This window comes from Electrophorus electricus, chromosome 5 (assembly GCF_013358815.1).
Source record: "Electrophorus electricus isolate fEleEle1 chromosome 5, fEleEle1.pri, whole genome shotgun sequence".
In the NCBI taxonomy this organism is placed as follows: Eukaryota; Metazoa; Chordata; class Actinopteri; order Gymnotiformes; family Gymnotidae; genus Electrophorus; species Electrophorus electricus.
In genome coordinates, this window is record NC_049539.1 from 14840144 (window position 1) to 14864900 (window position 24757).

The following is a 24757-nucleotide window of genomic DNA, read 5'->3' on the forward strand; positions in this document are numbered from 1 at the left end:
TCACATGTCACAATGTGTCCATAACCTGGAATGTGTGCGTCATAAGAACAGAGTATCATATGTAAGAATATTTTTTACTGTAACATTACACATTGCGGACTCTGTGTGATCGAAAGTGCAAGGAGGAAGAGTACGATGGTCAGGAAACCGGATTATAATGGTGAGGTGTTTTTTTTTTGTTTGTTTGTTTGTTTTTTCAGATATATCCATCCATATGCCAAAGATTTTATGAGAATCCCATACGCCAAATGCAATGGTTAACAAATAAACATTGTACAAAACTATCATGTACATTTCATGTTAAAATTATAATAGCTCTTACATACTTGCTAGGTCTATTTCATATTAAAAACATTCATGTAGTGTACGATCTGTAACTATGTATCAGATCAAAAGCATATGTGTACAGAAGGTGTCATAAAAATATGTAACTGTATATAAAATGTGTTAGACAAAATATAGAGTACCAGTCAAAAGTTCAGACACACCTGACTGAATGTATGTTTTTCATAGGTTTAAACTTATTATATTCTATGTTCTCAGGGGAACCTTTCCCATATGAGCCTTTTTTCAGGGGACCAGTTAGCAAGAGGTGAGTCCTTAAATCTCTCAATGTTCCTCCCATTTACTCCTTCATATCAGTTGACTTTAGTAAACTATTTAAAGCACACACATCATGGATCACAGAATGTCTGTTATTAGCTCTATACAAGAAATATATGAAGGCCATAGATCTACTAAAACTTATTTGAAAGTCATTTGACTTAGCTAAATAACTTTATTACATAATTGAAATGATACAAGTGTGTAGCAATACTTCTTGTTTTTCTTCAGGAGTTGTACAGACATTATCTGCTGTATGGCTTTTGTGGCTGCCATTGTCAGCTATATGCTTATTGGCATCCTGGGTAAGAAACATTTCCAACTACACTTTCATGGAAAAATGATTATTCTGGGCTTATAAGAAAGGTCTTTTACACATGTATGGCTTGTGAGATATCCTTCTAACAGAGGTTCTAACACAGCTTTGTTGTATGGAGACCCTCGTCATGTCCTGTTGCCCCGGAATTCCACTGGGATGTTCTGTGGATCTGGAGTCAATTTGTAAGTCCCTCACATACTGGATTAGTATTTATGTCTTCACAGGAATACCAAAACAGCACACTCAGTATGTAAGGAACACTGTCAATATTCTCTCAAATGAGTAGAACTAGCATTACAGTGGAGCTGTGCAGGTTCAAATCATGTGGATACATTAAAGAGCAACAGTGCAAGATGGATTAGATTTTAGGTTAAATATTTTCATGATTGGCAATTCACAGCAACAAGTGGACCCAATCAAATCACACATGTTTAATGATTGCCTCTAAAACAAAGGGTCCAAACTCAGGTCTAGGAGTGTCACAACACTACGGAGTTTATTGTTTACCCCAATCATACTCACCCTAGAAGAAAGAACATTTAGGGGAGTAATGGTGTGACTACACCACTGAAGCCTGATACACATGCTCAAAAAACTGAATAAAAATTGTTTCTTTAATTGGCTAATATTCATGTGTCAAGCTGCATTTGTTTCCAGCATCCTCTTGTGTTTCAGTGACAAACCAAATGTCCTCTACTTTGACGTTCTGAAGTGTGTCAGAGCAACCACAGAAATGGATGCCACTCTAGAGGGTCTCCAGTGTCCAACCACTCAAGTGAGATTTCCACAAAGATTTCCTGTTGAAATTGTACAGAGGCTGAACACGTTTGAATGTAGCCTATTAGAAATCTGCACATGAGACTCATTTATTACAAAACAGTTTATTATGTAGTATGTGAATGCAAGTTTGTAAGTCTGGGGGCTTGGGTATCTTTTTGTTGCTTGGCTTAGGAGCCTTTTTCTGTATCATGCAATGAACAATGAAGTGTAGATATAAATATGAAAAGCAACACTGTGTTTAGCTGCTCAAATAAGATCTCCTTCACTCTGTGTGTTTGTGCATTGGCTTGCAGGTCTGTGTTAAAAAATGCCCTTCGGAGTTCTGGAAGTTGCCCGCAGAGGCGTATGCCCCAGATGCCCTACCTAAAGACTTCTTTCAGCAGCAGTATTGTGATCCTAGACTTGACCTTGCCCAAACCACAATGGTAAAACCTCACACTGCAAATGAGCAATGTAACCAACTTTATCGCTGGCAAATAAATCCTCACCACCCTCTTGACAGAACAGAATCTGTCATATCAGAAGTCTTTGCAATATGCAACCCTTTGTTCCAAGTAGATGGAATTAATTCATTGGTTAAGCCAATCACACATACATAGGATTCAGTATGTTAATGAGATTTTCACATGCATTTCTACTACAGAGTGTTCAAGACATCCTCAATCAAGAGCTTTGTCCGTATTTCTACACCCCAAGTAAACCAGGTACAGACAGCAGGATTACCTTTACAACTACCTGTCTATTTGTCCATCCTGTTTTGTAACAGTTTGACTATGCTATGCACTAAAACATAACCAAACCACCAGGACTGTGCATTTACCGCCATCATAAGTCAGTAGGTTTCATTTTTACAGTCATATTATTTTTCTGTTTCTCTGTGTCTCTCTCCCCTCAGCACTAGGGAAATGCCTGCCTAGCTTTGAACTACAGGACGTTCCTCCAGACTTCTCTCTCCCTGGATTCGCTTCCGTAGATGAAACAGTCAAGCACATAAAGAGTGCTATGGAGTAATCCTTCACACACACTCACACACACATATGCATGGATGGTTGGTGTTGATCTATAAGCTGCTTTTGCTGACCAGTATTTTTTGCTTGCAGCTCTCTTGTTTCAGGATTCAACTTTAAGTCAGTGGGGTTACGGATTTTTGAGGATTTTGCTACATCATGGTATTGGATATTAATGTAAGTTAGTTTTATACAAGATTGTATCACACCCAGACATTGTATAGTGTGTGTGTGTGTGTGTGTGTGTGTGTGTGTCTCTGTGTGTGTGTGTGTGTGTGTGTGTGTGTGTGTGTGTATATATATATATATACAGAAAGATTTCAGTATTTTTCCTTCATCAATCTGCATAGAATACAATACTATATGCAATACAATACTACATATAATACTGGCCAGCGAGATCTAGGGAGACTGTTTGTGGTTTCAAACTTCTTCTATTGGAGAATGATGGAAGCTACTGTGATCTTGGGCAGTTTCCAAGCTGCAGAATATTTCTTGTAACCTTCCCCTGATCTGTGTCTTGACACAATTCTTGACACAATTCTCTGAACTTCATGGCTTGGCTTTCACTCAGACACTATGAACTGTGAGTCCATAAACAGACAGATTTCTGCCTTCCCTGATTATGTTCAGTCAATTCAGTGAAGCACAGGTGAACCCTAATGAAGTTAAAAAAAAATTACAGGGACCATTGATAGAAGTAGGATTCAACAGAGCTCAATAAAAACTGTCTTAACAACAGACCTCAATATGTATGTTAATGCAGTATTTCAGACTTTTATTTTAAATAAATGTACAAAACATTATAAAAACCAATGTTTGTTTTCTTGTTGAGGAGTATTTTATCTAGATTGATGAGGAAAAATAGTTAAATCAATTTTAAGATGAGTAATACACAACAAATTTGAAACTTTCTGTATGCATTTTAAGTAAATATTTCTCTCTCTCTCTCTCTCTCTCTCTCTCTCTCTCTCTCTCTCTCTCTCTCTCTCTCAGAGGTCTGGTGGTTGCTATGGTTGTTAGCCTCATGTTCCTCCTGCTTATGAGATATCTGATGTTCGTGCTACTGTTGGCTCTCATCGTGGGAGTGCTCGTAGCTGGAGCGTATGGTAAGCCTGTACAATACATGTTTTAACATACCTGCCATTAGCGACCAGCTCACTGGGTAATAATTAAGCCCTTCATGAATGGTCTCCTGCTGCACTGAAACAAGGAAAATACCAAATTACTGTGGATGGTTCTATGACTGGCACTGATTTGCTGCCCTATAGTGTATGAACTCTGCATGGGACCCTTAATTTTAAAGACAAATTGCAGGGGGTTAGATTAGTGAATGAGGATGTAAGCTGTCTACTCTGTCTTTCTCAGGTATCTACTACTGTTACCGGGAATATAACCACTACAGACACTCCAAACTCACCCTCGGTGACATTACTTATAATTCAGAATTCTCTGTCTACCTTCAAGTGAAAGAGACTTGGCTGTTCTTCTGTAAGGGCTATCAGATTTTCTCACAAGACATGTATTGACAGTATATAAAGTAGAAACAAACATGTTGTAAAGAAAGGAATTTTTCTAAGAATGGACGCCTGGCTTTGGTTTATACTGTTGCTGTATGTGAATGATTTTTGTGTGTTTGTGTTTATGTGGCAGTGGTGAGCCTGTGTCTTTTGGAATTCGTAATTTTACTCTTCCTGACACATCGGGGGAGGAGAATATCTGTTGCATTGGCACTGATCAAAGAGTCCAACAGGTAGAGCTTTTTAGGCCTTGAGACACATAGGCGGTAGTAAATATATCCATTGCCAGCATTTCTTTAAACAAATGTCAACCATCTGCTATGTCCTTCTTGTTTTTGTTGTTGTTGCTGTTGTTTATAAACAGAAAATCACCTTGGATACAAGAAACCCATTAACATTTTTCTTCAAATCAGTGCAGTCTCGGCATTCCTACATTATTACTCATATAAAGCCACTTCGCGGGGGCAGCCTGTATAAAGGCTCTCTTGTGCTCTTAAGGCTACACGAGGCCTTTTGTGCTCTGTGCTGTGTGTAGGGCGGTGAGTTGTGTGACGACCACACTGGCTTACCCCTTGGTGACGTTCCTGCTGGTGGTGATAAGCATGGCCTACTGGGGAATCACTAGCCTGTATCCTCTGCCACTTCCTCTTCTCACCTACCTTCACTTCCTGCTAACAAATCAAGGCAGTAACTGTATATCTGTCCTCGCCACTGAATTAGTGCTGTAGCTTGGATTGTATTGGTAGTTTGTTGTTGAAAATGTGCTTGTGTCAGTATTTTGTGTGTAGAGTGTGTGTGTTAGGCTGTGTCCTTGACCATTACTGCCCTCAGGTATTTGGCCACATCAGGTGCTCCTGTATACCATGTCGCTGCTCTCAACTCCTCCATAGCCAACTGTAGTTCTATCACAGGCTCTGAGATTTGCATTCCCAAGGTCAGTCGCCTACATACACCCACACACTATATATCCAAGCTGTAATATTGTTCCCTTTCAAATATATAGTATAACATTCACATATTGCTATTTGCAGCTTCATACAGACATAATATGGTGAATGTATATGATTTTCATATGATATTCATACGTCACAATGACTTATTTTAGACGCATTCAGATTACTGACATGTTCTAATAGCCTTATGTGGTAATGATTCATTTCACATCTCTTTCCTTTTATTTATACTGTTGTTGTTGTCTTCTTCTTGTTTCTTTTCAGGAATTCAGTGCTTCTCTCCATCCTGATTGTCCATCTGTGCGCTGTGTGTTTTTTAAATACGATGACACGGACTTGTTCTCAAGGATCGCACCCTACCTGCAGATCTATAAGTTGCTGGCTTTCCTCTGGTGCGTGAACTTCATCATCGCCCTGGGCCAGTGTACACTAGCCGGTACCTTCGCATCCTTCTACTGGGCCTTCAGTAAACCAGCAGACATTCCCCCGTACCCTCTCTTACAAGCCTTCATCCGGACACTAGGGTACATAGCACTCGTGTTTCATCCCTGCTCCGCTCCGATTGCTTTGATATCAGCCACACCCGAAAGTACATTCCCTTGGTTTGGTGACTACTAACCTAGTACAGAGTCCTAACTGCTCCCCACCTCTAAAGTCTACTAAACTGCTTTTTTTTCAAGGTGTCATGTCGGCTCTTTAGCATTGGGTGCTGTCATCCTTACCATATTCCAGGTCCCTCGGATGTTTCTGGAATATCTTGACTATAGGTTCAGAGGTAACAATATATATAAAACCTTCATGACCTTAGTCCTGCTTTCTCCTGTCTGTAACTGTAGTGTGACACAATTGTCTACTCCACAGACTGCCGGAATTTCTGTTGTCAGTTTGTGATGATGTCCCTCAAATGCTGCTTTTGGTTCCTGGATAAATTCCTCAAGTTCTTCCACAGAAACACCTATATCATGGTGTGTCTCATATCCAGCTGCACACAAAAAAATGATCGATGCTGAAATAACTGTTTTTATGTGTCTTCAGTGATCGGTTGTCTAGCGTTAGTATGAGTATTAGATAAAAACTAAATGAAAAACTGTATGGTGTATATTAGTATGATATGGGTTTTTTTTCACTTTGTGGTAATAGCATCAAAGTATGTAATTGTGTCCATATGACTAGTGAAATTTACTGAGTGTACAATCTGACTCAACATGCTGTTTGTGGTTGATAATATACAGATTGCTATACATGGAAACAATTTCCATGTGTCTGGCAAGAATGCTTATATGCTCTTGAGGAGAAATATTAACCGGTAAGTCCTCAGACAGAGGAGATGTTTCGTACATATTATTGAACGTATGGGGTTGTGTGTGAATATGAATTATTTAATGTTGCTGTTGTGGAACAAATTACTTCCATTTCCTTGTTTTGAAGGCAAAAATATTAAATGGAGGAATTTATCAGTACATACTCATGTGAAAATAATTTGTATACATATTTTTAATATGAGTACCAATTGTTCTAGCTCAAGTTTAGCACGCTGTCCTTGACCATGTCCCTCTGTCCACAGGGTGGTGGTGTTGGACTGTGTTACAGACACACTGCTGTTTTCCGGCAAGGTGCTGGTGGTCGGATTAGTGGGTGAGAAATACAGTGTGAAGTCATGTGTATGTTACCCATACTACACTTCATCACATTTAAAAGGTACAACACACTTTAAAAGGTAACTCTGGGGGTTTTCTACATTCCCTGTAAGGTCTGCTGGCTTTCTTCTTCTTCTCTGGGAGAATCAGGCTGCCAGATGACAATTTCCAGATTCAGCTGCTGCATTACTACTGGTTGCCCGTTATCGTATGTATTGCCTCCACTGTCGGATAACCTCAGAACAAACTCAAGTGCTGACACTTGCTTCTGTGTGAGATCAAAACATCAGCATATTCAGTACACTGTATAAATGGGTTTAATGACAGCAACTGTAAAGTCACTTTGTAAATAACCAGGATTTACACATTTATTCTGTAGAGCAGTGCCTGTTATAGTACTGACGGCCCAGCGTGTATATCTACTACTGCTGTTTTTTTAGACGGTGATGGCGGGAGCTTACTTGATCGCTCAGGGCTTCTTCAGTGTGTACAGCATGTGTGTGGACAGCCTTTTTCTCTGCTTCTGTAAGCTACACACACACACACACACACACACACACACACACACACACACACACACACACTCATTCCACCAGTTCATGACACTGGGCACACACAGTTGAAAGCTTGCATGGTCCAGTCCCTTTACTTCAGAGAGAGTAGAATTATAAAAAACATTATTAGCTCACATTTCAGTCTTAAGCTACTATATATTCCAATCAACAGGACTACATTGTTTTCACTTCCACTGTAATGTTTTTGTCTCCTCTAGTGGAGGATCTGGAGCGTAATGAGGGCACCATGCTGAGACCATACTACATGTCCGGGTCTCTGTGGCGAATCCTCAATAAGTCCTAAAGAGCCTTAAAAAAGACAGCTTTCGACCACATCCTTTTCCAAACTTTTCATAAATAAACCAAACAAGCATTTATGTTAGTATTTTTTTCTTTGTTACTGTAAAACTGCTCAGCATTCTGATCGCTGCTGTAATGTTCAGAAGACAGCTGACGGGGCCTCTTTCAGGACTGATTTGGTTTTGACCAAACAGCAGACACACACTGGATGTTCTGGCAAACATTGAGTAGGAGTACGCTTGTGCCTAAATGTGGGGTATATGAGAAGTTTTAGTTCTTTGCCAACTCCTGATTATGCATAAAAGATCACATTCCATGGTATGCTACGATATTATTTTTTTATTTCTGCGTATAATAGAGAGTATACAAACTAGTAAGAATGACTGAGCTAAATGCAAATTTTCTTACTTTATTAACTGAATACTATTTTATATATGAAATATGTGAACGTTTACAACATATAGAATACATTTATGATGTGATACAACAGTTGATAAAAAAACAATAAGAATATAAAATCCCAGAAATCTATTTTCCTTTCTTTTTTCACACGTATGAAGTCATAAGCTTATCCACATGGCCCGTTATGACCAATACATGCACCATTCTGAACAGGCTTAGAGTAATTTTGATTTTCACACAATGCAATTTTTACAGAAGACAATGCCTTGAAAAAATGTCCAGTTCAAATGGTTTATACAGACTGGTTCTCAGCACTAAAAATGTACAGTACATCATTCATTACTTTCACTTTAAACCAATATATTTCATTTCTGGTTGGATTTTCTCTCATAAGGATTAATACCAATCAATTAAGACAGGTTTGCAATTAAAGACAAAGGTATAGTTGCCAGTAATAACTGGAACTTTAGAAGGGATCTAGCTCATTTGTATCACTGTAAAATATTTAACACAAAGATTTAGGACAGCTGGTGGTGTGCATCTATTTGTTAACATATACACTAGTACATCCACTAAAGCCTACCATAATGATATCAACACCAAATGCAACAAAGTCATTTTGTTTCCAATGCTGAAAATGTTAAATGAGAGTAAAACCAACAGAAAAATAGTTTTTGGCCTAGGCCAAACAAACGAGACATTACAATGGGCATGCCCCCCTTTAAAAGATTCACAGTAGAAATGTAAATATATGTATAATTTATTAATGTAACATAAAACAGCAATAAGAAAAATGCAAAAATACTATGGTGAAGGACATTGTGACAAAACCCCATGTGAATGCTTATATTACAATCCTGTTTGGACAAGTTTGATCCTCAGTCTCTACCAGTGGTTAATTGTATCTTCTTACAAAAAAAAGGAACCTTATGGTCTGTAATGGATAGTCATTATATATATAAAACAATTACAATGCTGCAAAAAAAAACAAATTGTCAGCAATATCAATGGCTAATTTAAATGACAATAAGGTAGAAACTGAATTATAAGAAGAAAGCCATATATTCATCTGTTTTGAAAGAATTCAAATAGTTAATATCACTGTGGCTAGTTGTACTGTGCACTAAGATATAGTTAGCTTCAGCTTGTGAATTGTATTTACAACTTGGATATGGATGTGAACTTTAATTTCCAGCATGTAACACAATTTTAAAATTTTACCCAGCATAAAGGTGTTTCCCTTCTGATCAGTTCACCTAAAATGAACAGAATCCAAATGTGCTAAAATGTGCTACCTAACCAACTATTGTGCTTTTCTAGATTCTCCATTTACTATCTGGATCACACCACACCTCATTTCAACATCTCTTCACCAGACTTACACACAGAGGTATTCTGCAGATGTCAGTGAAAGGAACTGGGTTTTGGATTTCTCTGGCCATAACTGACACCAAAACAAAATTAAATACTGATTATGGACAACATACATAAAATGACACAGTACAAAGTCTGATTTTGGTCCCACAGTAAATGTCATTGGTCACTGATGTTCAAAATATCAGTGAAAATCAAAGCAGTGTATATTTGGCAACACTGTAAAGCATTTGAGTAGGACTTTGTGTAGACAGCTTCGAATTCTTGAGATGTAGTTCTGACGTAGTTGCTCTCTACATTATTTTTTTTTCTTTCACTGAAACATGTCTTTAACTGAAACATGTAAAAAAATAATAATAATAAAAAAACTAAAAGTATTGAAGAATCAGGGCACTTAGTGTTGAATTTGCTGTGTCCAAATATGTTAGTTTGGCTACAAGGGACTTCACATTAGATTCAATTAGATGATACCACACACTTCAGGATATAGAAATTACTATATTTTGTAATATATTAATTATATTTCCTGATATTTTCCCAAATTAATCATTGTCATTTCTCTGTGTAACATGTCAAAGGCCTGCGCAGACTTTCCATTACATGTTTGAAGCTAAAACATTTTTAAATTACTTAACTACCACACCAATAAGTTACTTGGCATGTGCAGAAGAGAATAGCATGTCCTCAGTTACCAAGCATCTTAAGCAAACAGTATACAAGATTTCTGGTGCTATTACATACTGACAGTATGTGACAGCAGGTAAGAGGCACATTTTGGCACTTCAGATTTGGCATTTTAATTTTTTTGCTTGTCCACTGGATTTTTAAGTAATGAATATGTGAGGCACTTGTTGGGTCTGGACAGAACTGAGCATTTTTCTTTTATATTTGATGTTTTTCATGAAGAGTGGTTCAAGTGATTTGACATAATGCTAATTCAAGATATCTCTAAATACAGTTTGAGTAGACATAATGCTAATTCAAGACATCTCTAATTATATTTTGACTAGTTATATTTTGACTAATTATATTTTGATATAAAAAATATTAAATGGAGGAATTTAATAGTACATACTTATGTGAAAATAATTTGTATACATATTTTTAATATGAGTGCCAAGAAAGGGCTACTTTGATCAGTCATTTTTATGTGTTTCATTGTTCTAGCTCAAGTTTAGCACACTGTCCTTGACCATGCCCCTCTGTCCACAGGGTGGTGGTGTTGGAATGTGTTACAGACACACTGCTGTTTTTCAGCATGGTGCTGGTGGTCAGATTCGTGGGTGAGAAATACAGTGTGAAGTCATGTGTATGTTACCCATACTACACTTCATCACATTTAAAAGGTACAACACACTTTGAAAGGTGACTCTGGGGGTTTTCTACATTCCCTGTAAGGTCTGCTGGCTTTCTTCTTCTTCTCTGGGAGGATCAGGCTGCCAGATGACAATTTCCAGATTCAGCTGCTGCATTACTACTGGTTGCCCGTTATCGTATGTATTGCCTCCACTGTCGGATAACCTCAGAACAAACTCAAGTGCTGACACTTGCTTCTGTGTGAGATCAAAACATCAGCATATTCAGTACACTGAATAAATGGTTCTTTCTTTAGATACCAAAGGGTTTAATGACAGCAATTGTAAAGTCACTTTGTAAATAACCAGGATTTACACATTTATTCTGTAGAGCAGTGCCTGTTATAGTACTGACGGCCCAGCGTGTAAATCTACTACTGCTGTTTTTTTAGACGGTGATGGCGGGAGCTTACTTGGTCGCTCAGGGCTTCTTCAGTGTGTACAGCATGTGTGTGGACACCCTTTTTCTCTGCTTCTGTAAGCTACACACACACACACACACACACACACACACACACACACCTACTCATTCCACCAGTTCATGACACTGGGCACACACAGTTGAAAGCTTGCATGGTCCAGTCCCTTTACTTCAGAGAGAGTAGAATTAAAAAAAACATTATTAGCTCACATTTCAGTCTTAAGCTACTATATATTCCAATCAACAGGACTACATTGTTTTCACTTCCACTGTAATGTTTTTGTCTCCTCTAGTGGAGGATCTGGAGCGTAATGAGGGCACCATGCTGAGACCATACTACATGTCCGGGTCTCTGTGGCGAATCCTCAATAAGTCCTAAAGAGCCTTAAAAAAAGACAGCTTTCGACCACATCCTTTTCCACACTTTTCATAAATAAACCAAACAAGCATTTATGTTAGTCTTTTTTTGTTTGTTACTGTAAAACTGCTCAGCATTCTGATCGCTACTGTAATGTTCAGAAGACAGCTGACGGGGCCTCTTTCAGGACTGATTTGGTTTTGACCAAACAGCAGACACACACTGGATGTTCTGGCAAACATTGAGTAGGAGTAAGCTTGTGCCTAAATGTGGGGTATATGAGAAGTTTTAGTTCTTTGCCAACTCCTGATTATGCATAAAAGATCACATTCCATGGTATGCTATGATATTATTTTTTTATTTCTGCGTATAATAGAGAGTATACAAACTAGTAAGAATGACTGAGCTAAATGCAAATTTTCTTACTTTATTAACTGAATACTATTTTATATATGAAATATGTGAACGTTTACAACATATAGAATACATTTATGATGTGATACAACAGTTGATAAAAAAACAATAAGAATATAAAATCCCAGAAATCTATTTTCCTTTCTTTTTTCACACGTATGAAGTCATAAGCTTATCCACATGGCCCGTTATGACCAATACAAGCACCATTCTGAACAGGCTTAGAGTAATTTTGATTTTCACACAATGCAATTTTTACAGAAGACAATGCCTTGAAAAAATGTCCAGTTCAAATGGTTTATACAGACTGGTTCTCAGCACTAAAAATGTACAGTACATCATTCATTACTTTCACTTTAAACCAATATATTTCATTTCTGGTTGGATTTTCTCTCATAAGGATTAATACCAATCAATTAAGACAGGTTTGCAATTAAAGACAAAGGTATAGTTGCCAGTAATAACTGGAACTTTAGAAGGGATCTAGGTCATTTGTATCACTGTAAAATATTTAACACAAAGATTTAGGACAGCTGGTGGTGTGCATCTAATTGTTAACATATACACTAGTACATCCACTAAAGCCTACCATAATGATATCAACACCAAATGCAACAAAGTCATTTTGTTTCCAATGCTGAAAATGTTAAATGAGAGTAAAACCAACAGAAAAATAGTTTTTGGCCTAGGCCAAACAAACGAGACATTACAATGGGCATGCCCCCCTTTAAAAGATTCACAGTAGAAATGTAAATATATGTATAATTTATTAATGTAACATAAAACAGCAATAAGAAAAATGCAAAAATACTATGGTGAAGGACATTGTGACAAAACCCCATGTGAATGCTTATATTACAATCCTGTTTGGACAAGTTTGATCCTCAGTCTCTACCAGTGGTTAATTGTATCTTCTTACAAAAAAAAGGAACCTTATGGTCTGTAATGGATAGTCATTATATATATAAAACAATTACAATGCTGCAAAAAAAACAAATTGTCAGCAATATCAATGGCTAATTTAAATGACAATAAGGTAGAAACTGAATTATAAGAAGAAAGCCATATATTCATCTGTTTTGAAAGAATTCAAATAGTTAATATCACTGTGGCTAGTTGTACTGTGCACTAAGATATAGTTAGCTTCAGCTTGTGAATTGTATTTACAACTTGGATATGGATGTGAACTTTAATTTCCAGCATGTAACACAATTTTAAAATTTTACCCAGCATAAAGGTGTTTCCCTTCTGATCAGTTCACCTAAAATGAACAGAATCCAAATGTGCTAAAATGTGCTACCTAACCAACTATTGTGCTTTTCTAGATTCTCCATTTACTATCTGGATCACACCACACCTCATTTCAACATCTCTTCACCAGACTTACACACAGAGGTATTCTGCAGATGTCAGTGAAAGGAACTGGGTTTTGGATTTCTCTGGCCATAACTGACACCAAAACAAAATTAAATACTGATTATGGACAACATACATAAAATGACACAGTACAAAGTCTGATTTTGGTCCCACAGTAAATGTCATTGGTCACTGATGTTCAAAATATCAGTGAAAATCAAAGCAGTGTATATTTGGCAACACTGTAAAGCATTTGAGTAGGACTTTGTGTAGACAGCTTCGAATTCTTGAGATGTAGTTCTGACGTAGTTGCTCTCTACATTATTTTTTTTTCTTTCACTGAAACATGTCTTTAACTGAAACATGTAAAAAAATAATAATAATAAAAAAAACTAAAAGTATTGAAGAATCAGGGCACTTAGTGTTGAATTTGCTGTGTCCAAATATGTTAGTTTGGCTACAAGGGACTTCACATGAGATTCAATTAGATGATACCACACACTTCAGGATATAGAAATTACTATATTTTGTAATATATTAATTATATTTCCTGATATTTTCCCAAATTAATCATTGTCATTTCTCTGTGTAACATGTCAAAGGCCTGCGCAGACTTTCCATTACATGTTTGAAGCTAAAACATTTTTAAATTACTTAACTACCACACCAATAAGTTACTTGGCATGCTCAGAAGAGAATAGCATGTCCTCAGTTACCAAGCATCTTAAGCAAACAGTATACAAGATTTCTGGTGCTATTACATACTGACAGTATGTGACAGCAGGTAAGAGGCACATTTTGGCACTTCAGATTTGGCATTTTAATTTTTTTGCTTGTCCACTGGATTTTTAAGTAATGAATATGTGAGGCACTTGTTGGGTCTGGACAGAACTGAGCATTTTTCTTTTATATTTGATGTTTTTCATGAAGAGTGGTTCAAGTGATTTGACATAATGCTAATTCAAGATATCTCTAAATACAGTTTGAGTAGACATAATGCTAATTCAAGACATCTCTAATTACAGTTTGAGTAGACATAATGCTAATTCAAGACATCTCTAATTATATTTTGACTAGTTATATTTTGACTAATTATATTTTGATATAAAAAATATTAAATGGAGGAATTTAATAGTACATACTTATGTGAAAATAATTTGTATACATATTTTTAATATGAGTGCCAAGAAAGGGCTACTTTGATCAGTCATTTTTATGTGTTTCATTGTTCTAGCTCAAGTTTAGCACACTGTCCTTGACCATGCCCCTCTGTCCACAGGGTGGTGGTGTTGGAATGTGTTACAGACACACTGCTGTTTTTCAGCATGGTGCTGGTGGTCGGATTAGTGGGTGAGAAATACAGTGTGAAGTCATGTGTATGTTACCCATACTACACTTCATCACATTTAAAAGGTACAACACACTTTGAAAGGTGACTCTGGGGGTTTTCTACATTCCCTGTAAGGTCTGCTGGCTTTCTTCTTCTTCTCTGGGAGAATCAGGCTGCCAGATGACAATTTCCAGATTCAGCTGCTGCATTACTACTGGTTGCCCGTTATCGTATGTATTGCCTCCACTGTCGGATAACCTCAGAACAAACTCAAGTGCTGACACTTGCTTCTGTGTGAGATCAAAACATCAGCATATTCAGTACACTGTATAAATGGGTTTAATGACAGCAACTGTAAAGTCACTTTATAAATAACCAGGATTTACACATTTATTCTGTAGAGCAGTGCCTGTTATAGTACTGACGGCCCAGCGTATATATCTACTACTGCTGTTTTTTTAGACGGTGATGGCAGGAGCTTACTTGATCGCTCAGGGCTTCTTCAGTGTGTACAGCATGTGTGTGGACACCCTTTTTCTCTGCTTCTGTAAGCCACACACACACTCACACACACACACACACACACACACACACACACACACACACACACACACACACACATACACTCATTCCACCAGTTCATGACACTGGGCACACACAGTTGAAAGCTTGCATGGTCCAGTCCCTTTACTTCAGAGAGAGTAGAATTAAAAAAAACATTATTAGCTCACACTTCAGTCTTAAGCTACTATATATTCCAATCAACAGGACTACATTGTTTTCACTTCCCTCTGTAATGTTTTTGTCTCCTCTAGTGGAGGATCTGGAGCGTAATGAGGGCACCATGCTGAGACCATACTACATGTCCGGGTCTCTGTGGCGAATCCTCAATAAGTCCTAAAGAGCCTTAAAAAAAGACAGCTTTCGACCACATCCTTTTCCACACTTTTCATAAATAAACCAAACAAGCATTTATGTTAGTCTTTTTTTCTTTGTTACTGTAAAACTGCTCAGCATTCTGATCGCTACTGTAATGTTCAGAAGACAGCTGACGGGGCCTCTTTCAGGACTGATTTGGTTTTGACCAAACAGCAGACACACACTGGATGTTCTGGCAAACATTGAGTAGGAGTAAGCTTGTGCCTAAATGTGGGGTATATGAGAAGTTTTAGTTCTTTGCCAACTCCTGATTATGCATAAAAGATCACATTCCATGGTATGCTACGATATTATTTTTTTATTTCTGAGTATAATAGAGAGTATACGAAACTAGTAAGAATGACTGAGCTAAATGCAAATGTTCTTACTTTATTAACTGAATACTATTTTATATATGAAATATGTGAACGTTTACAACATATAGAATACATTTATGATGTGATACAACAGTTGATAAAAAAACAATAAGAATATAAAATCCCAGAAATCTATTTTCCATTCTTTTTTCACACGTATGAAGTCATAAGCTTATCCACATGGCCCGTTATGACCAATACATGCACCATTCTGAACAGGCTTAGAGTAATTTTGATTTTCACACAATGCAATTTTTACAGAAGACAATGCCTTGAAAAAATGTCCAGTTCAAATGGTTTATACAGACTGGTTCTCAGCACTAAAAATGTACAGTACATCATTCATTACTTTCACTTTAAACCAATATATTTCATTTCTGGTTGGATTTTCTCTCATAAGGATTAATACCAATCAATTAAGACAGGTTTTCAATTAAAGACAAAGGTATAGTTGCCAGTAATAACTGGAACTTTAGAAGGGATCTAGCTCATTTGTATCAGTGTAAAATATTTAACACAAATATTTAGGACAGCTGGTGGTGTGCATCTATTTGTTAACATATACACTAGTACATCCACTAAAGCCTACCATAATGATATCAACACCAAATGCAACAGAGCCATTTTGTTTCCAATGCTGAAAATGTTAAATGAGAGTAAAACCAACAGAAAAATAGTTTTTGGCCTAGGCCAAACAAACGAGACATTACAATGGCCAGCCCCCCTTTAAAAGATTCATAGTAGAAATGTAAATATATGTTTAATTTATTAATGTAACATAAAACAGCAATGAGAAAAATGCAAAAATACTATGGTGAAGGACATTGTGACAAAACACCTTGTGAATGCTAATATTACAATCCTGTTTGGACAAGTTTGATCCTCAGTCTCTACCAGTGGTTAATTGTATCTTCTTATAAAAAAAAAGGAACCTTGTGGTCTGTAATGGATAGTCATTATATATATAAAACAATTACAATGCTGCAAAAAAAAAAAAAAAGAAATTGTCAGCAATATCAATGGCTATTTTATATGACAATAAGGTAGAAACTGAATTATAAGAACAAAGCCATATATTCATCTGTTTTGAAAGAATTAAAAATAGTTAATATCACTGTGGCTAGTTATACTGTGCACTAAGATATAGTTAGCTTCAGCTTGTGAATTGTATTTATAACTTGGATATGGATGTGAACTTTAATTTCCAGCATGTAACACAATTTTAAAATTTTACCCAGCATAAAGGTGTTTCCCCACTGATCAGTTCACCTAAAATGAACAGAATCCAAAATAGAGAGCCACTTTTAAGAACCTTCATGTAAATTTCAGATGTAAACAAGGAGTAGCACTAAATAACAAGAGCCGCTTGGTTGTTCCCTTGAACCACTGAAACTGAATTGGGGAATGCTAGGGCTCTGTTCCAGTGTGAAGACCTTTCCAGTGATACTTCATCAATATTTACAAGAAAAAATGTACTAAAATGTGCTACCTAACCAACTATTGTGCTTTTCTAGATTCTCAATTTACTATCTGGATAACACCAAACCTCATTTCAACATCTCTTCACCAGACTTACACACAGAGGTATTCTGCAGAGGTCAGTGAAAGGAACTGGGTTTTGGATTTCTCTGGCCATAACTGACACCAAAACAAAATTAAATACTGATTATGGACAACATACATAAAATGCCACAGTACACAGTATGATTTTGGTCCCACAGTAACTGCCTTTGGTCACTGTTGTTCAAAATATCATTGAAAATCAAAGCAGTGTATATCTGGCAACACTGTAAAGCATTTGAGTAGGACTTTGTGTAGACAGCTTCGAAATCTTGAGATGTACTTCCGACGTAGTTGCTCTCTACATTATTTTTTTTTCTTTCACTGAAACATGTCTTTAACTGAAACGTCAAAAAAAATATTAATAATAATAAAAAAAACTAAACGTATGAAAGAATCAGGGCAGTTAGTGTTGAATTTGCTGTGTCCAAATGTTAGTTTGGCTACAAGGGACTTCACATGAGATTCAATTAGATGATACCACACACTTCAGGATATAGAAATTACTATATTTTGTAATATATTAATTATATTTCCTGATATTTTCCCAAATTAATCATTGTCATTTCTCTGTGTAACATGTCAAAGGCCTGCGCAGACTTTCCATTACATGTTTGAAGCTAAAACATTTTTAAATTACTTAACTACCACACCAATAAGTTACTTGGCATGCTCAGATAAGAATAGCATGTGCTCAGTTACCAAGCATCTTAAGCAAACAGTATACAAGATTTCTGGTGCTAATACATACTGACAGTATGTGACAGCAGGTAAGAGGCACATTTTGGCACTTCAGATTTGGCATTCTAATTTTTTTGCTTGTCCACTGGATTTTTAGATAATGAATATGTCAGGCACTTGTTGGGTCTGGACAGAACTGAGCATTTTTCTTTTATATTTGATGTTTTTCATGAAGAGTGGTTCAAGTGATTTGACATAATGCTAATTCAAGATATCTCTAAATACAGTTTGAGTAGACATAATGCTAATTCAAGACATCTCTAATTACAGTTTGAGTAGACATAATGCTAATTCAAGATATTGTTAATTACAGTTTGAGTAGACATAATGCTAATTCAAGACATCTCTAATTAGTTTGAGTAGACATAATGCTAATTCAAGACATCTCTAATTATATTTTGACTAGTTATATTTTGACAATTATATTTTGATTTAAAAAATATTAAGTGGAGGAATTTAATAGTACATACTCATGTGAAAATAATTTGTATACATATTTTTTAATATGAGTGCCAAGAAAGGGCTACTTTGATCAGTCATTTTTATGTGTTTCATTGTTCTAGCTCAAGTTTAGCACGCTGTCTTTGACCATGCCCCTCTGTCCACAGGGTGGTGGTGTTGGAATGTGTTACAGACACACTGCTGTTTTTCAGCATGGTGCTGGTGGTCGGATTAGTGGGTGAGAAATACAGTGTGAAGTCATGTGTATGTTACCCATACTACACTTCATCACATTTAAAAGGTACAACACACTTTGAAAGGTAACTCTGGGGGTTTTCTACATTCCCTGTAAGGTCTGCTGGCTTTCTTCTTCTTCTCTGGGAGAATCAGGCTGCCAGATGACAATTTCCAGATTCAGCTGCTGCATTACTACTGGTTGCCCGTTATCGTATGTATTGCCTCCACTGTCGGATAACCTCAGAACAAACTCAAGTGCTGACACTTGCTTCTGTGTGAGATCAAAACATCAGCATATTCAGTACACTGTATAAATGGTTCTTTCTTTAGATACCAAAGGGTTTAATGACAGCAATTGTAAAGTCACTTTGTAAATAACCAGGATTTACACATTTATTCTGTAGAGCAGTGCCTGTTATAGTACTGACGGCCCAACGTGTATATCTACTACTGCTGTTTTTTTAGACGGTTATGGCGGGAGCTTACTTGATCGCTCAGGGCTTCTTCAGTGTGTACAGCATGTGTGTGGACAGCCTTTTTCTCTGCTTCTGTAAGCTACACACACACACACACACACACACACACACACACACACACACACACACACATACACAAACACACACACACACACACACACAAACACACTCATTCCACCAGTTCATGACACTGGGCACACACAGTTGAAAGCTTGCATGGTCCAGTCCCTTTACTGCAGAGAGAGTAGAATTAAAAAAAACATTATTAGCTCACACTTCAGTCTTAAGCTACTATATATTCCAATCAACAGGACTACATTGTTTTCACTTCCTCTGTAATGTTTTTGTCTCCTCTAGTGGAGGATCTGGAGCGTAATGAGGGCACCATGCTGAGACCATACTACATGTCCGGGTCTCTGTGGCGAATCCTCAATAAGTCCTAAAGAGCCTTAAAAAAAGATAGCTTTCGACCACATCCTTTTCCACACTTTTCATAAATAAACCAAACAAGCATTTATGTTAGTCTTTTTTTGTTTGTTACTGTAAAACTGCTCAGCATTCTGATCGCTACTGTAATGTTCAGAAGACAGCTGACGGGGCCTCTTTCAGGACTGATTTGGTTTTGACCAAACAGCAGACACACACTGGATGTTCTGGCAAACACTGAGTAGGAGTAAGCTTGTGCCTAAATGTGGGGTATATGAGAAGTTTTAGTTCTTTGCCAACTCCTGATTATGCATAAAAGATCACATTCCATGGTATGCTATGATATTATTTTTTTATTTCTGAGTATAATAGAGAGTATACGAACTAGTAAGAATGACTGAGCTAAATGCAAATGTTCTTACTTTATTAACTGAATACTATTTTATATATGAAATATGTGAACGTTTACAACATATAGAATACATTTATGATGTGATACAACAGTTCATAAAAAAACAATAAGAATATAAAATCCCAGAAATCTATTTTCCATTCTTTTTTCACACGTATGAAGGCATAAACTTATCCACATGGCCCGTTATGACCAATACATGCACTATTCTGAAAAGGCTTAGAGTAATTTTGATTTTCTCACAATGCAATTTTTACAGAAGACAATGCCTTGAAAAAATGTCCAGTTCAAATGATTTATACAGACTGGTTCTCAGCACTAAAAATGTACAGTACATCATTCATTACTTTCACTTTAAACCAATATATTTCATTTCTGGTTGGATTTTCTCTCATAAGGATTAATACCAATCAATTAAGACAGGTTTTCAATTAAAGACAAAGGTATAGTTGCCAGTAATAACTGGAACTTTAGAAGGGATCTAGCTCATTTGTATCAGTGTAAAATATTTAACACAAATATTTAGGACAGCTGGTGGTGTGCATCTATTTGTTAACATATACACTAGTACATCCACTAAAGCCTACCATAATGATATCAACACCAAATGCAACAGAGCCATTTTGTTTCCAATGCTGAAAATGTTAAATGAGAGTAAAACCAACAGAAAAATAGTTTTTGGCCTAGGCCAAACAAACGAGACATTACAATGGCCAGCCCACCTTTAAAAGATTCATAGTAGAAATGTAAATATATGTTTAATTTATTAATGTGACATAAAACAGCAATGAGAAAAATGCAAAAATACTATGGTGAAGGACATTGTGACAAAACACCTTGTGAATGCTAATATTACAATCCTGTTTGGACAAGTTTGATCCTCAGTCTCTACCAGTGGTTATTTGTATCTTCTTATTAAAAAAAAAAAGGAACCTTGTGGTCTGTAATTGATAGTCATTATATATATATAAAACAATTTCAATGCTGCAAAAAAAAAACAAATTGTCAGCAATATCAATGGTTATTTTAAATGACAATAAGGTACAAACTGAATTATAAGAACAAAGCCATATATTCATCTGTTTTGAAAGAATTAAAATAGTAAATATCACTGTGGCTAGTTATACTGTGCACTAAGATATAGTTAGCTTCAGCTTGTGAATTGTATTTATAACTTGGATATGGATGTGAACTTTAATTTCCAGCATGTAACACAATTTTAAAGTTTTACCCAGCATAAAGGTGTTTCCCTTCTGATCAGTTCACCTAAAATGAACAGAATCCAAAATAGAGAGCCACGTTTAAGAACCTTGATGTAAATTTCAGATGTAAACAAGGTGTAGCACTAAATAACAAGAGCCGGTTGGTTGTTCCCTTGAACCACTGAAACTGAATTGGGGAATGCTAGGGCTCTGTTCCAGTTTGAAGACCTTTCCAGTGATACTTCATCAATATTTACAAGAAAAAATGTGCTAAAATGTGCTACCGAACCAACTATTGTGCTTTTCTAGATTCTCCATTTACTATCTGGATCACACCACACCTCATTTCAATATCTCTTCACCAGACTTACACACAGAGGTATTCTGCAGAGGTCAGTGAAAGGAACTGGGTTTTGGATTTCTCTGGCCATAACTGACACCAAAACAAAATTAAATACAGATTATGGACAACATACATAAAATGCCACAGTACACAGTATGATTTTGGTCCCACAGTAACTGCCTTTGGTCACTGATGTTCAAAATATCAGTGAAAATCAAAGCAGTGTATATTTGGCAACACTGTAAAGCATTTGAGTAGGACTTTGTGTAGACATCTTCGAATTCTTGAGATGTAGTTCCAACGTAGTTGCTTTCTACATTATTTTTTTTTCTTTCAATGAAACATGTCTTTAACTGAAACATGTCAAAAAAATAATAATAATAATTAAAAAATCTAAACGTATAAAAGAATCAGGGCAGTTAGTGTTGAATTTGCTGTGTCCAAATGTTAGTTTGGCTACAAGGGACTTCACATGAGATTCAATTAAGCAAACAGTATACAAGATTTCTGGTCCTAATACATACTGACAGTATGTGACAGCAGGTAAGAGGCACATTTTGGCACTTCAGATTTGGCATTCTAATTTTTTTGCTTGTCCACTGGATTTTTAGATAATGAATATGTCAGGCACTTGTTGGGTCTGGACAGTACTGAGCATTTGTCTTTTATATTTGATGTTTTTAATGAAGAGTGGTTCAAGTGATTTGGCTAAATATTTGCGGTCATCCCAGATGGAAGCAAACGGGACGGGTACGAAAGTGGCACTGTGTAAGCGTGTGCTGTTCACACATTGGACTTGGAACTGTCCTTGGATTGGCTGTGCTCTGCAGCCACCTCTGGAAGTGTGGGGGCGGAGCTTAGGACGGGGCTCCGGAAGGAAAAATGTTGGACAGGCAGCTGCACCTCTTCTAGCAAGTCATTGGGCTTCATCCTGTACAGGCAGCACAAAGACTGTCAATGAGACACTGACTACTACTTACTGCTGATGGTTGAAAAAGTCGATGGCATACTTCTACCAGGGTAAAGTTACCATAGGTGAGATCTTAAAGCATGTCACAATAATAAGAATGTCTCCTTTGTTGTCATAGGTTTAAAGGCCAAGCACCACCTAATAGACCTCCCTAAAGAGTTCACATTATCTTAGATACTACAAAAAATGCACATGTAAATTAAAACTAAAATAACATGTTCACTGAAGTAAATTGAAGGAAAAACCCAAAAAATGTCGCTCTGGAAATTCCAGAAAGTTGACGAGTGATGTCACTGGTTGTCATCAGACAGTGTGCTAACAGATATGAAGCTGCAATATGCACATTACCAGTAACCAGTGTAACTGGAACCAAGAAACTGGTATATGCTGTTGCAGTAGTCATGCTTGAGACAGTGGACAAGATAGAGAAAACAGTAGTGGTGATAGAAACATCTAAAGGAAGCAATATGAGAAATTGCAAAAATACCAGGGACTGAAAGAAGAGAGAATGTGGAGGGTTAGCATCAAGGTTGTCCCAGTGGTGATAGGGGAACCTGGGGCAGTGACTCCTAAGCTCGAGGAGTAGCTTCAACAGATCTCAAGAATGACATTGTCAATCTCAGTCCACAAGAGTGCAAACCTGGGAGCAGCAAAGCTAAAACTTCCAGACCTCTGGTAGAAGGCCCGATTGCCGAGCATGAAAGGGCCACAGATGTGAGACAGATACACACATGCATACACACAAACACACACTCTCTCTTTGTCTTTCTCTACAAATATACTAGAGCTGAGGAAGTAAAATTTGTGTAGTGCATGTGCCTTATCTTCAGTCAAAGGCTAAAATAACCTCTCATCTGTTGGAATGAAAGAAGAAATTTAAGTTAATTTCAGAAAGCATTACTTTCTTTGTTGTCATGCTTAAAAACAAACCTTTGACAATAATTATATATATATATATATATATATATATATATATATATATATATATATATATATGTGTGTGTGTGTGTGTGTGTGTGTGTGTGTGTGTGTGTGATTTGTTTTCCCACTGTACTTTACTGTATTATTTTTACTGTGCTAAGTGTATCAGAAATCAATTTCATTAATTTTTCACAGAAGCAGTATATATAGTAGCTATCTTAATCCACTGTTGTTTCGTTAGCAACATTGTAAAATCATATAAATTTAGCCATCGATATCTTTTATTTTTGTATTCTTCTTCATCAAAGGAATCAAACCCTCAGGCTCTAAAGCTCCGTTACCTTCGCCGCTATTTTCCAAAACTGCTGCAACTTCAGCAGCTGTAAACTTGTTTTACAACATTTTTGGAAATGTATCCGACGTGAAGGGAACGCCGTAATGATTTCATGATTGTTTATTGTTTAGTTTCACACAGATTGACACACAAATTCATCAATAACACACGTAGAAATGGATCAGCTCTGAGTGACAGACGAACAGACGAATCACACGGCGATCGTCCTGTGATTCGACGATGAATGACGGTAAAATGTACTAAAAGTGTTACTCGATTGGGGGCGGGAGAGTCTTCTTTTAAGCGCAGACTGACTGCAGACTTTTATTTATCTCAAATAAACAATCAATCAGGGTCCATGTCCTTCCTGATAAAAATTGGAGTTGGGAGCATTCATTTATTCTGGCATACATTACAGACTTTAAAGTTTTTTTTCAGAATTGTCAAAAAATTATTTGTCAGTCGCATAGACGTAGTTTTGGGAGGGGACGGGGGACGTGTCATTTAGCCTCAGGTTATATCTTGGTGACAAGCCTAAGGTTACATTATTATGTAAAGATGATTTTATTATTTGTTTAGCTTTTTTTAGTACGTTAAAAGCACAGTAACCTTGGACAGTTTAAGCGTATAGGCCTAAATATCCGACGCATGACATAGCAAGCAGAGTGTGAGCATCGCACAGCATGGAAGGCAGGTGCTCGCGACCAAGATGCCTT

At 36.8% G+C, this 24757-nt stretch overlaps 3 protein-coding genes and 2 long non-coding RNA genes across 7 annotated transcripts; all 5 read left to right on the forward strand.

The window, feature by feature from the left end:
• Positions 1 to 135: 135 nt before the first annotated feature.
• Positions 136 to 7843, forward strand: LOC113576064 (choline transporter-like protein 4). Its single transcript, XM_035526468.1, has 21 exons — positions 136 to 160; positions 544 to 592; positions 835 to 908; positions 1026 to 1104; positions 1598 to 1697; positions 1996 to 2127; positions 2346 to 2406; positions 2598 to 2709; positions 3757 to 3818; positions 4078 to 4200; positions 4363 to 4462; positions 4765 to 4857; positions 5061 to 5163; positions 5447 to 5706; positions 5863 to 5957; positions 6044 to 6147; positions 6415 to 6488; positions 6747 to 6817; positions 6933 to 7027; positions 7260 to 7344; positions 7592 to 7843. Exons 1-21 carry the CDS (start codon positions 136 to 138, stop codon positions 7675 to 7677), a joined length of 1983 nt encoding a protein of 660 aa, XP_035382361.1. The 3' UTR covers positions 7678 to 7843.
• Positions 2603 to 3794, forward strand: LOC118241487. The gene is made up of 3 exons (XR_004776122.1): positions 2603 to 2709; positions 2803 to 2886; positions 3706 to 3794. It is a non-coding gene; the product is annotated as an uncharacterized LOC118241487 (long non-coding RNA).
• Positions 7844 to 10864: 3021 nt separating the features above from the next.
• LOC118241486 lies at positions 10865 to 11678 on the forward strand. The gene is made up of 3 exons (XR_004776121.1): positions 10865 to 10942; positions 11197 to 11281; positions 11519 to 11678. It is a non-coding gene; the product is annotated as an uncharacterized LOC118241486 (long non-coding RNA).
• A 3003-nt stretch (positions 11679 to 14681) lies between these two features.
• On the forward strand, positions 14682 to 15658 carry LOC118241485 (choline transporter-like protein 4). 2 transcript variants are annotated; one of them, XM_035526661.1, is made up of 4 exons: positions 14682 to 14729; positions 14819 to 14913; positions 15146 to 15230; positions 15499 to 15658. In XM_035526661.1, exons 1-4 carry the CDS (start codon positions 14726 to 14728, stop codon positions 15582 to 15584), a joined length of 270 nt encoding a protein of 89 aa, XP_035382554.1. In that variant the 5' UTR covers positions 14682 to 14725; the 3' UTR covers positions 15585 to 15658. The 2 variants fall into 2 exon arrangements, 1 of the variants encoding a protein (XP_035382554.1); XR_004776120.1 differs by having other exon boundaries at positions 14686 to 14703.
• Positions 15659 to 18936: 3278 nt separating this feature from the next.
• Positions 18937 to 19921, forward strand: LOC118241484 (choline transporter-like protein 4). 2 transcript variants are annotated; one of them, XM_035526660.1, is made up of 4 exons: positions 18937 to 18984; positions 19074 to 19168; positions 19423 to 19507; positions 19791 to 19921. In XM_035526660.1, exons 1-4 carry the CDS (start codon positions 18981 to 18983, stop codon positions 19874 to 19876), a joined length of 270 nt encoding a protein of 89 aa, XP_035382553.1. In that variant the 5' UTR covers positions 18937 to 18980; the 3' UTR covers positions 19877 to 19921. The 2 variants fall into 2 exon arrangements, 1 of the variants encoding a protein (XP_035382553.1); XR_004776119.1 differs by having other exon boundaries at positions 18941 to 18958.
• The last annotated feature ends 4836 nt before the right edge of the window (positions 19922 to 24757 follow it).

Bases quoted from the DNA above. Each gene is read 5' to 3' on its own strand.
- LOC113576064 (XM_035526468.1), top strand. From the start codon at position 136: ATGGTCAGGAAACCGGATTATAATG. The intron at 1,698-1,995 runs GTGAGATTTCCA...ATTGGCTTGCAG, and splicing joins TCCAGTGTCCAACCACTCAA to GTCTGTGTTAAAAAATGCCC. The intron at 6,148-6,414 runs GTGTGTCTCATA...GATAATATACAG, and splicing joins ACAGAAACACCTATATCATG to ATTGCTATACATGGAAACAA.
- LOC118241484 (XM_035526660.1), top strand. The intron at 19,169-19,422 runs GTATGTATTGCC...CTGTTTTTTTAG, and splicing joins ACTACTGGTTGCCCGTTATC to ACGGTTATGGCGGGAGCTTA. The intron at 19,508-19,790 runs GTAAGCTACACA...TGTCTCCTCTAG, and splicing joins CAGCCTTTTTCTCTGCTTCT to TGGAGGATCTGGAGCGTAAT.
- LOC118241485 (XM_035526661.1), top strand. The intron at 14,914-15,145 runs GTATGTATTGCC...CTGTTTTTTTAG, and splicing joins ACTACTGGTTGCCCGTTATC to ACGGTGATGGCAGGAGCTTA. The intron at 15,231-15,498 runs GTAAGCCACACA...TGTCTCCTCTAG, and splicing joins CACCCTTTTTCTCTGCTTCT to TGGAGGATCTGGAGCGTAAT.